Below are 12,841 nucleotides of genomic sequence, written 5' to 3'. Positions count from 1 at the left end.
CTAGAAGCACATGGAAGAGAAAGCCCGGTGCCTGCTTTCACTGTCTAGTAGAGAAGACGTGAATAAGTAAATGCAGTGTGAGCGCCCTGATAGAGTTACTAACAAAATGCTTGGGGACCACCGACGACAGAGGGATCAGCTTGGCCCCAGAGGCGCAGGAGTCAGGAAGGGCTGCTGAAAAGAGCTGAGGTCTGAGTTAGTAAGATAACAGGAAGTGTGCATGAAGAGGAGGTTATCACATTCCAGGCAGGGGGAGCGGCTGGAATTCTGAGAGAGCACACGGCTTAGAGGAGCTTTGGCATCAGGTCCCGGCTTAGCTACCCTGGCAGTGGAACCTCAGGGGCTGGTTCTAACTTCCCTGGGCCATCAGCCTCTCATCTGCTAATGCAGAGCATATACTGTGCCATGGGATGTGATGTTTGGCCATTTGTGGCTAGAAGTGGTTTTCATCCCTTTGATTGTTATCTGATAGGAGCCTCAGTGTTTGTCCTCCCAGGCGCTCCTCAGAGGCTCTTCCGCATTTCTTATCTTTTTTATAGGCTTCCCTAAACTGGGGCTTTGTTATCTGAAACAATCATTTCACCCGACTTCCTTTTCTGGGAATTGAGGTGATTCTCAGCAAGGGGGGAAAAGAAACTGACTATTGTCTCATCCTGGTTTCAGTATTACAGTTTCATTGACTTATATAAAAATTGGCCTAGTTAAAATTTATATACTTCTTAAGTAAACATTTAACAAATTGATAAAAAAATAAATTACCCCTGGGGCGCCTGGGTGGCTCAGTCGGTCAAGCATCCAACTTTGGCTGAGGTCATGATCTCAAGGTTCGTGGATTCGAGCCCCACATCGGATTCTGTGCTGACAGCTCAGAGCCTGGAGCCTGCTTCGGATTCTGCGTCTCCCTCTCTCTCTGTCCCTCCCCTGCTTATGCTCCGTCTCTCTCTCTCTCTCTCTCTCTCTCTCTCTCTCTCTCTCAAGTAAATAAATATTAATAAATAAGTAAATAACCCCTTGAGGCACCTGGCTGGCGCAGTTGGTAGAGCATGCAACTCTTAATCGTGGGGTCGTGAATTTGAACCCCACAAGTAGTGTTTACTGGGTGGCTCAGCCGGTTAAGCATTCGGCCTGCTCTCAGCTTGGGTCTTGATCTCAGGGTTGTGAGTTCAAGCCCTGCGTTGGGCTCCATGCTGGGCGTGAAGCTTACTTAAAAAAAAAAAAAATTTACCCCTCAAGTTTGTGTGTTTGGTTCAGAGAGTTAATAGAAAAAAACATAAACAGACACAAAATAGTCATTTATTGAACCTCTGCCACGGGGCTAATGCTGTCCTGGACTGTCTGTTAACCCACACTGTCACACTCCATCCACACACCAGTCCTGCAGGTAGTGTTACCGTCAGCCGCACCTCACGGTCGAGAAGCTGAGACTCCTCGCAGTCAGGGAACGTGTAGGACAGCTTTGGAGGGTGTAAGCTGCAGCTGCTTGAGCTTATGTCCCGTCTCTACTGCTCGTGTTATCTCGGGGAAGTTTTATAACCTCTCTGTGCCTCGGTTGGCTCATCCGTAAAATGGAGACAACAGATCTGTCTCACAGGATTGCCGTGAAGCTTCCGCAAGCGGATGTGTATAAGGTGCTCAGAAAAGTAGCAGGTACGGAGGTGCCGGGAGTTAGCTGCTCTGGCACAGCCCATTGTCATTGTCCTGTCCTCACTCAAGGTACAGCTGCAAGTCATAGATGGAGCTGGGGTTCGGCCGAGCCCCGGAACCCTGACGACAGTACTCGTAATAGGTGTATATCTTGTTTTAGTTTATGAAAGGCTACCAGCTGGTTTTTCCTCGTTTCTTCTTTAGAGCAGCCCTCAAGGTAGGTGGAGAGGTTCCTGATGGTGCCACTTGACAGATGAGGAAGCAGACACTGACCCAAAAGGGGACTGACTGTGGCTGGTCTCTGCTCCAAGGCGACACTGGGTGGCCTGCCTTGTGTCCCATCTTTTTCAAGGTTAACAGAAAATAATAACTACTAAAAGGTGCCGGTACACCTTCTTCAGAGGTCTGCAGTGAAGTTAGCACGTAGAATGGTCAGGCTATGTATAGTTTTTTCCCCATTTGGAGCCCGGGACAGATAAGGCCCTGCCCTCCACCCCACCTAGCTTCAGCTGAGAACAGAGCAGCTGGCTGGCAGAGAAAGCCGTTTGTTCAGCCATATGTTGGTTGTGGCTGCAAAGGCCTGGAAACTCATCCCCGGCACAATTAAGATAAAGAGTAGATAGCAGTTTGCCAAATGTTTTTAGCTCTAGTGGACTTAGGTTTGTTAAAACACTTTGGTGTTTGCTCCCTGAACAAACATGTGTCCTTCCTGTGCGCTGGGCACCGGGTGAGGCTCACATGCTCTTAGTTAGGGGTCCTCCTTCGCTGCCCTGAACTCCCAGCCCCTCCGTCAGTCCTCATCACTGCACTTGCTCTTCCTCTTCTCCTTCATGGCCCCAAATTCCTGCCGATGCCTCTATCACCGCTGTTTTCCCCATGCCCTTTCTTGTAACTCCTCCATCCTTGTTGGAAAGGCGAAGGACTAGGTAGATGCACGAGCGGTAAAACAGCCGCGGTGGTTGGTTAATCGGTCTTCCCCCGCTTCTCCCCCTCGCCCCCCACAGTTTTGTCTGGACCACCGAGCAAATCTTCCGACGCCCTAGCCAGCTAAAGACCTAGGTCCTGGAAGATGGCGGACGTGCCCAACGGCGAACAGGGGTGTGCCTCCCCTCTGGAACTGTTCAACAGGATAGCTGCTCAGGGGGAGCTCGTGCGGTCCCTCAAAGCTGGAAAGGCACCACAGGTATGGGATTTGTCGGGTTCGCTGCACACGCATCTGGGCCAAGTCGAGGGTTATGTTTCCTGGGAGCAGACTGTTCCCAAGACTCTGTTCCCTCAATAACTGAGGTCTTTCGACTATGAATTTATTTTCTCTGTTATTGACGTGCGTGTGGTCTAAACAAAAGCCTCTGAAATTCAGCAGTCCTCCACCTTTCCTGTTCCCATTTTCTTTTCCCAGAAACAAACATTTCAGTTCTTTGAGCGGACTCTTTGATATGTACCCCCCATTTCTCTAAAAATCACACTTTTACATTGCTTGTTGTCGATGTCCAGGTGTGGGTGAGAGGAGTTAGCACCTCCATCGGCACCTCCCATCCCTCTGCTGTCCCGTGCATGTCAGTCAGTGTCAGCATCGATGCTCTTCTGACCACATAAGTGCTGCTGGCAGCTGACCCACTGAGTATACTCCAGGTGCCTTGCCTTTCCTGCCCCGGAGTTGATGTTTGTCCTGATTCCTGTTTGCTCAGTATCTTGTGTACTAATGGTAATGGGGCTCCGGGCCCCCTCCAGCCAGGTGAGTCTCCTCCCAGGGCACTCACACCAGCCAGTCTGTAGCTCATCTTGAAAAGCTGTCTCTCCCTTCCCTCCCCCTGTGGGCTCCCTGTTTCCTGATCCTGTGTCTTACTCCTCCTTTGTTTACTCTGTCTTGACAGAGCAAATCCTCCAATAGTTTTCTGAAAAAATTAGTGCTAAAGAAATAATTTGGGAGGACTTGCATGTCTAAAAGTACCTTTATTTTGTCTACTATACCTAGAAACTTAAGACCCTTAATTCTCAGGGCGCCTGGGTGGCTCAGTCAGTTAAGCGTCCAATTTGGGCTCAGGGCATACTCTCGTGGTTCGTAGGCTTGAGCCCCTCCTGGGCCTCACTGGGCTTGCCATGCACTCTTTTTTTTTTTTTTTTTTTAAACGTTTATTTATTTTTGAGACAGAGAGAGACAGAGCATGAACGGGGGAGGGGCAGAAAGAGAGGAAGACACAGAATTGGAAGCAGGCTCCAGGCTCTGAGCTGTCAGCCCAGAGCCCGACACGGGGCTCGAACTCACGGAGTGCAAGATCGTGACCTGAGCTGAAGTCGGACGCTTAACCGACTGAGCCACCCAGGCGCCCCTTGCCATGCACTCTTGTGTGTGTGCTCGCACTCCCTCGCTCTCTCTCTCTCAAAAATAAATAAACTTTAAAAAAAAAAAAAAAAAAGGAGGACCCTTAATTCTCAGAAATTCTATTATTTCTTTGATTTCTTCTCTCCTGTTTTCTCTGTTCTCTGTGGGTCTTTTTTTCCCAGAAGCTGGCCCCCTCTGTTTTGTTTTTGTTTTTGTTTTTTTATTTTTTAACTTCTTTCCAGTTTGTTTTCTTGCTGCTCTTCTTTCAGATATATTTCCTTAACTTCTTATGTTTACTTTTTTTTTCCCTTTGAGTAGGCTCCACACCCAACGTGGGGTTTGAACTCATCACCCTGAAATCAAGAGTCTCATGTTCCACCGACTGAGCCAGCCAGGCACTCCCTCCTCAACTCTTAATCCTCCTATCGTGTTTCGTTTATCCTGTCATTTTTAACTTCCACGAGCTCATTTGCTTTTCGAATGTTCCTTTCCTTATAGCAACCCGTTCTTGTTTCCTAGGTACGGTAAGTGACCTTTTATCTCTGAGATCTTGGTGATGGTTTTCCTGATATCCTCTGAGGACAGAGGGGCTGGGCTGTGTGGCTGTCCCTGAACTTCCCTGTTCAGTGCCGTGTGCCCCTGATCTAGATACTTCTAACTCCACCTCCCTGGCACAGAGCCTCTGTGTGGGGGAGCGCGGGGGGCAGAGAGGGGGGCGGGCAGAGAGCCGACCAGCTGTTTCTTAAACAGACTTTCAACCTGTGCTTCCTGTTTTTAGAACCCACTTTCCCCCTCACTTCCACTGATGCCCCAGCCCCCAGCCCCGGGACTCCCCAGCGGCATAATTCCAGTGTTTTCACGACATTCTGCTACCAGTCCATCCAGCAGCTCTGCAGTTTCCGAAATCTTGTTGCTGACGCCCTCTTTTTGTTGCCTTTGTCCTCACGGGGTTACGCCTTTCTTAAAGGTGTCTCTGCTGTTGCTGCGAGGTTTCAGGAGTGTAATCCGTTCCGTCTGCATCTCTAATGCACGGAGGCACTGTCTTTCCTTCTGCGATGCCTCCACTCTTAGGAACCTCAGCTGCTACATCTCCGTGACTTCCTCGTCCGTCACTTCCAGCCCCGGTTGTCTTCTTTTCAGGACCGCTTCCTGGGTCCTCCACCGATGGCATCAACCATCTCCCACCCACCCTGGCAGTTTACTTCAACTCTTTGGACCCCGAATAAACCATTATATCTTAAAAGAAATAAGCGGTACTGTAAGACAGTGATGTCAAAACAAGGAGTTGGTTATTCACAGACAGAGGTTTACACATCAGGTAGGACTTGGTGGATGAGGCTAAGAAGTTGTTTTTAAAAACCTTGAAATAGATAAAGGACCCAAATGTTGTTCATTTACTCTTTAAACCCATTTTTGGAAACTTGGCAGTGGTATTTTTACCTATTTAATACCAAATATGAATACCATTTCATAAGTGTTTTTAGTTAGTAATTTTTAGTGACTCCAGTTATGTTCATTATTAAACACACGATACTTAACACCATTTAGAATTACTCTTCCAAGTGTGTTCTTTGACTTAAGCCATCAGCTGACCGACGAGAGAGATCAGAGGTTGCACAATGAAGTCAGAGCAAAATGGGGAAAACTCAGAAGTAAATTTGGCTCCGGAATGTGTTATGATAGAACACCTGATGTTTTAGAAATTCACTTTGTGCAAATACTTGAGCCACTTTGGGAGCACCAATACAGTGAGGGCACCGGGAGTTCTTTCTTCAGCCGTCTCTGCCATGTGTGTAGGCTGGGGTCCTCACCATTCTTCTCTCCTCCGTGTACCAGGGGGATAAGACCCCCTGCTTTCAGCCACAGTTCACTAAAAAGCAGGGTGTTTCCTGGGGGGATAGGTCAGAATCCAGGGGCTCTGGAGAGAGACAGTGGCTGGGAGCATGAACAGTTTGAGCAGCACCCGAGAAATGACACTGGATCAGGGGTGCCTGGGTGGCTCAGTCGGTTAGGCACCCGACTTCGGCTCAGGTCATAATCTCACAGTTTGTGAGTTCGAGTCCCGCGTCAGGCTCTGCACTGACAGCTGGAGCCTGGAGCCTGCTTCCGATTCTGTGTCTCCCTCTCTCTCTCTCTGCCCCTCCCATGCTCATGCTCCGCCTCTCTCTGTCTCTCAATAATAAATGTTAAAAAAAATTTTTTTAATCAAAAACAAAAAAAGAAATGGCACTGGATTGTAAAGGTTAAGCTAGAGAGCAGTCGTTTTTCCTGTCCTCTTAGTTTAAGTAAACTTTTTAATTGGAAGTGCACCATTTAACCAGAAAAGTATGGAGATCGCAATCAGTCCTCTTACTGAATTTTCACAAAATGACCACACCTATGTAACCAGTGCCCACATCAGGAAACCAGACAGCAGCGCCCGGAAGCCATCCTCAGGCCCCTTCAGCCACTGCCTCTGCCCTCCACCCTAGGCCTCCACCATGGATAGTTCTGCCTGTCTTGGAGCTTTATATATTCAGGTTGTGTATGGTCTTTTTTTTTCTCCCCTAGAAAGTCAGCTTTTAAGTCCTGTTTCAGTGTCCTGTTCCATGTTAGATTAAGGAAACAAGAAAATCCACACGGCAGGCTTGTCTGTCTATTTAAATCCCACTCCAGACTGCAGACAGTTCTCGAGCAGGGATACTGGTTGAATGTTTGACTTTCAAAGAGCCTCCGGGTTGCAAGCAGAGTTCGAGCAGATAGAGTATGAAATGTCAACATAGCCGGTGATAAAAGGGTATTGACCAAAGTGTACTTCAAAGCACGCTAATCCTTCCCACAGATAATTCGATAAATCATGCTTGCTAAACATTATGTGGTTGCACTGAACCTAGGCACTGCAGGAATGAGATGAGTAAAACGTACTCACCTGTGCAGCCTGGCAATTATCCTGTCTCTTCTATAAGGGTTAGCCATGGGGTTATTCGGCCCACAGTTCTAATTCATTTTAAGAACGAATTCCAGGTAGTTTCCGAGTTTGAAACTCAAATCTGTATCTGCGGAATCTCCCCAAGGTGTCAGTTCTCTGTGGCCCTGGGGCTGCTCCTGATGCAACCGTTACGTCTGGATGGAGGTTGGTGTTGTGGTGTCTCCACCAGGAAACCCAGTTTATGGAACATTATGTGTAAACTCTAAACAGGAATGTTTGTACTTCCCTTGGCAGGCAAATTGGACTGTGTATATTCTTTGTTTGTGATCTAATCCAGCAAGGCCAATTACAGGAGCAGAGCTCTGGGCATAGCATGACTAATCTGCCTAATTAGGCCTGCTCTTTCAGAGGCCAGCCTTCATGGGTGGCTAGTGTGGGCTTCTGGAGCAGAAGGGCTTTGATAGATCTCCAGAGTACCCACGGATGTAGTAGGTGGGAAAACATTTGTTTTCCTTCTGCTTATTTAAAGCATTCAGTATGCAAACACTTTGGACAGCTTGATAAGGCTCCAAACTACAGTAATATAACTGTTTCCCACTACATCCCTCCTTAATTTATGACTTGAAAGCCTCTATTTTTCCTTGCCTTTATCTGTTTCCCTGATGTCTAGGGTTGCCATTACCATCCTTGGTGGCATTATCTAAGCTGCCGCAAATACTCGTCTCAACTGTGTGGCACATATAAACAAGGTCCGATGTAGCATTCCGTATGCTCAGTCCAGGGAGCTTGCCGCACACGTTCTCTGGCATCGGTGGTGTTTGAGAAATCCTTAGTGTATTCACTGTGTCGTAAATAACAGTGTATATCATGTCACGTTCATCCGGTAGTGTTTGTGGTAGTAATCCATAGATTACATAGATCCACTAGAACAATGCAGAAGTGAACTGTATTTGGGCCCGTGACTGCCGTGTGTCCATGGGCAGACTCCTTCACCTCTGTGAGTGTCAGAGTCCTACTGGAACAGCACAGTGACAGTGATGCTGCCTGCCTCGGAGGGCTCTCTTGAGACTGAAGGAGGTAACGTGTGTGAGGGCATTTAGCACAGCGCCTGCCACGTGACAGTCACGTTCAGCAAAATGTTAGCCATGTTAGTATTTTTAGGTTTCATCCTTATTTCCTTTGTCCAGGATGAAATCGATTCTGCAGTACAGATGCTGTTATCGTTAAAAATGAGCTACAAAGCCGCCATGGGGGAAGATTACAAAGCCGACTGCCCTCCAGGGAACCCAGCACCTGGGAACGATAGTGGCCTGGGTGCCACAGAAGCTGAAGAGGATTTTGTGGACCCTTGGACAGTACAGACCAGCAGTGCCAAGGGCATTGACTATGATAAGCTCATTGGTACGTCCTGGGAGAAGCCCCGACTTTTAGAAGTGATCCCATTGGTCACTAGTTGATCTCGTTGGTGTTTTTTTCTCTTGAATTATAAACCCAGTCAAGCTTCAATGGCAAGAAAAAATAGATGCTAAAATCTTTTGGTCGTGCATTATATTCCCAAAGGATTCTTTTCAACTGAAATAACAATGTAAAACTTATTTCAAAATAATGATCTATAGTAGATAGGTTAGTGGAAGCGTTCTCCTTTTTTTTTTGAGCAATTCAGAACTTTAGGAAAGGTCTTTTGGAATGGCATCTTTGCAGTCATTCAAATCACCTTTCACTGAATGCTTAAAGTCAGAAATGGATCACCTAAGTCTCCTCCAGTGGTATCGACTGTGGAGCTGAAAAGCTGGAAGTCTGCTTAAGAAGGGTGACTCCTCAAGGGGACAGGTCGCCACTGGCCAGCCCTTCCCCACAGGGCTTCCTGCTCAGGGAAGTCCGTATTCCAAGATCACTGGTAATTCCAAGATCACCAGAGAGGGGGCATTACTAAAATGTTTTGATCAAAGTTGAAAGTCATTTTCCTAATTTAAGTATCGACTACCAATGGGGGGAAATTCACTGGTAGACAGATGCTAGTTCAATCCAACAACTAGAGAATATTAAGATTATGGTTGTCAGTGTACATAAAGTCCCCCGTAATTAGCAACTGGGGGGCGGGGGTGGAGGTGAAAAGTTGCTAGGCAGGCTGAATTCTGGATATGTTTCCCATCAAAATCCAATCCCAGACAAAACACCGTTTTATTCTGTAATTTGTTTCCTGTTTTGCTGGTTGTCGTCTCAGCTGTCATTGTTAACATGAACGGCATTTGATTGGGGTTGAGGTAGGGACTAGGAGCAAAAGTCCTGGAGAGGACTGAGTTCGTTAGGATTATACACGGATCACCAGCTTTTCCCCTTCGGTAATACCTGATCACCAAACCCCACACCACCTAAGATAGTCATTTCCTCATTACCATTTTTTTTTTCCAGTTCGGTTCGGAAGCAGTAAAATTGACAAAGAGCTGGTAAACCGGATAGAGAGAGCCATCGGGCAGAAACCACACCGCTTCCTGCGCAGAGGCATCTTCTTCTCACACAGGTCAGGGGCTTCCCACCCTCCTCTCCCTTTAGTTTCAGACATGATTAGGAGGCCCCTCCTGCAGGCTGCCTGCTATGTGGGGAAATGATAGCCAGTTGTCTGAAGACTGGGGTCCACCTTCTGTCCTGTCAGTAACTGGCCGTGGGTTCGTGTCCTGTCCCCTCCCCCTCGGGCCCCAACTTATTCATTTGTGAGCTGTTCACTTCACAAGGTGGAGGTCACATATGCGGCAGATGAGATTCACGCTAGATTATGCACTATAAAATCATAAAATGTCATAAGATAAAAGATTAATATGTCCAAGTTTAACATTTCCCACGCGATAAGCAAGAAGCTTCCTGAAACTGCGCCCTCTTCCTGCCATTGTACTGGCTCCCTCGTAAGTCATGGCAAAAGAGAAACCAATAGAGTGTACCTGGAACAGACTATCCCTACCTCCTACTATAAATTCCACGCAGATTGCATCAGAAAATGGGCAGGTTCCAAAAGGGTTCTCATAGCTCATTTTTGAAACTCTGCTCACGGGACTTATGGTCCGTGGTAGGGCTGTTCTGTTGTGCTTGCACTTTGTGGTTATGGGAGAGCGCACAGGATGGCACTCGGCCGTCTGCTGGAACACTTAAAATTCCGTGTGCAGAAAACGCCAGACCCCACTCAGCCCTCTTTCTGGACAGAATATAATCAAAGCTTTTACCTTAAGATTCAATTAACCTTCTTCAAGTACACAGTTCAGTGGTCTTTAGTATATTCATAAGGTTGTGTACCCATCACCACCACCAGCTCCAGAACATCTCCACCCCAGGAAGAAACCCCATCCCCCCACCCCCACCACCCCGGCAACCACCATTTCAGGGTTTTCGAGGTTCCTCCGTGTTGCCGGGTGCATTAGTGCCTCACTCCTTTTATACCTGAATAATGTGCCATTGAATAGATTCGCCCCACAACATTTTGTTTATGCATTCACCGCTTGCTGGGCATTTGGGTTCTTTCCACTGGAAAGAATGTATGTTGTGTGGACATAACGTTCTCAGTTCTCTCAGGGTGTGTGGGAACAGAACTATTGCATCATAAGGTAGTTCTAGAACTTTCTGAGGCTCTGCCAAACTGATCTCCACAGTGGCTGTGATTTTTGTACTCCCACCAATAGTGCACAAACAAGGATTCCAGTTTCTCCACATCCTCACCAACCCTTACTGTTTTCTATTTTGTGTTTGTTTTAGAGTCGTGCTCATAGGTAGGAAGTGGTTTTTCTTTATCTTTTCTTTCTTTTTTTTCCTTGAGAGGGAGAGAGAGAGAGCACAGGCAGGAGCTGGCAGGAGGGGCAAAGGGAGAGAAAGAGAATCCCAAGCAGGCTCCGAGCTCAGCAAGGAGCCTGATGCGGGTCAATCCCATGACCTTGGGATCACGACCTGAGCTGATAGCAAGAATCAGACGCTCAACCGACTGAGCCACCCAGGTGCCCCCGAAGTGGTTTTTCATTGTGTCTTGATTTATATCTCCCTAATGACTGATGATGTTGAGCATCCTTTCATGTGCTTATTGGCTATTTTTATATATTCTTTGAAGAATATTCTGATCCTTTGCCCACTTTTTAATTAAGTTATCTTTTTATTACTGAGCTATAAGAGTTTTTTATATAATATTTCAGATCCTAGTTTCTTATCAAATATATGGTTTGCAAATACTCCAATTACGTATGTATCTTTTTACTTTATTGAGTGTTCTTTGAAACCCAATACTTTTCATCTTTATGAAATACAGTTTATTTTGTTTTTCAGTTCCCTTTGCTTTTAGTGTCCTAAGAAACTGTTGCCTAATCCAAGATCATGAAGATTTGCTCCAAAAGTTTTACTTTTACATTTAGCTGTGGGTTTTCCCCGAATTATGCCCTGAATTATGTTAAGGAGGTTTCCTTCTCTTCTTAGCTTGTTGAGTATTTTCATCATGAAAGGTGTCGGATATTATTAAATTCTTCTGAGTCTGCTGAGATGATCATGTCTTATATTGATAGGGTGTATCACATTGATGGATTTTTGTGTGTGGAACCAACTTTGCATTCCTGGGACAAATCCCACTTGATCATGATAAATCATCCTTTTTATATGTTGCTGGATTTGGTCTGCTAGCAGCTGAGGATGTTGGGCATCTGTATCACAAGGGTCTGCAGTTTTCTGTCGCTTGTGGTGTCGAGATAACCCTGGCCTCAGAATGAGTTTGCAAGTATTCCCTCTTCAGTTTGTTTGGAAGAGTTTGTGAAGGATTGCTGTTGATTGTTGTTTTTTTAATATTTGATAGAATCCGCCATGAGGCCATCTGGTCCTGGGCTCTTTGTGGGTCATTTTTTGATTACTAGGTCAGTTTCTTCGCTTGTTCTAGATTTGTTCAGATTCTCTATTTCTTCTTGAGTCAGTCTGGTAGTTTCTCTCTAGGAATTGGTCTTTTTCATCAAGGTTGTCTCATTTGTGGCCATACGATTGTTCTTAGCATTCCTTTATAATCCTTTTTCTTCCTGTGAAGTCAGTAATAACGTCCCTTCTTCCATTCCTGACTTTAGTAGAGGCTTCGCACTTTTTTTCCCACCTTGGTCACTTTCGCTGAAGGTTTACCAGTTTTATTGATCTTAAATCAAAACTTAGCATTTTACAGTTCTCGCTGCCCATATGACTTGTTTACTTCTGTGAGTAACCCTGTAGGCTCTTGGCTTGGGGAGGCATGGAACTTGCAACTTTTGGCCATTCTCAGGTTTGAGAATGCCCCTCTAACGTTATCATCTGCAAAATGGGGGATTAGAGGAGAGGTGGCACATGCTGTCAAGCTGCAAACTGTGGGCTTTGCCTGGGCTCCTTCGCCTACTGGAAACTACCCTCACGAAGCTGAGCTCAATTTGCAAGCCTCAGTCCGTTCCCTGTGCTCCGTAAGAGCGCCTGGCCCCCAGGGCAGTCCCTGGGGAGCTCTCAGAGACCTCAAGGACAGCTCGAGGGACAGCTACATTTTTCCCTTGCTTCTTTAAGCCCATAAAAGTTCATTGTGAGAACCAAAGAAAGACTCTTTTCTTCCAAAATTACATTTTTTAATTCTTCCCTTATTTCAAAAACCGTGTATGATCATTTCCTGGAGGTAAAAGAAGCTAAGCACAAAGAAACAGTCCCCACGACGCTGTGAGCCCGAAGATGGGCGCTGTGAACCCTTGGTGTGGGCTGTGAGGAGGGGTCACTTCTTAAAGTGTTCTTGCGTGGGGTCTCCCAGCCAGACCTCTTTTATTTGGGGACACTTTGTCCAGAAATGAAGAGCGTTCACACGCTGGAGTAGTGGTTTCACACCCTGCCAATGAGGTGGTTACTGGGGGAGCTTTTTAAAAATGCAGATTCCCAGATACCACCCAGATTCACTGAGTCAGACTCTCTGAAGGTAGGGTCCAGGGAAATGCAATATGACCAGGTGATTC

General features: G+C 46.5%; 1 protein-coding gene across 2 annotated transcripts in view; it reads left to right on the top strand.

Annotated features, from left to right (window-relative positions):
* The window catches only part of WARS1 (tryptophanyl-tRNA synthetase 1), a 31,833-nt gene that overhangs the window by 3,829 nt on the left and 15,163 nt on the right, over positions 1-12,841 (top strand). For both annotated transcript variants that reach the window (XM_047864651.1, XM_047864650.1), the window contains exons 2-4: positions 2,649-2,827; positions 8,063-8,276; positions 9,288-9,396. In XM_047864651.1, the coding sequence (XP_047720607.1) occupies positions 2,714-2,827; positions 8,063-8,276; positions 9,288-9,396 (437 nt within the window). In that variant the 5' untranslated portion in view covers positions 2,649-2,713. The remainder of the gene's footprint in view (positions 1-2,648; positions 2,828-8,062; positions 8,277-9,287; positions 9,397-12,841) is intronic.

Source organism: Prionailurus viverrinus, chromosome B3, assembly GCF_022837055.1.
Source record: "Prionailurus viverrinus isolate Anna chromosome B3, UM_Priviv_1.0, whole genome shotgun sequence".
Classification (NCBI taxonomy): Eukaryota; Metazoa; Chordata; class Mammalia; order Carnivora; family Felidae; genus Prionailurus; species Prionailurus viverrinus.
Note: the sequence above shows the minus strand (reverse complement) of the source record. Positions and strands in the feature narration are given on the sequence as shown.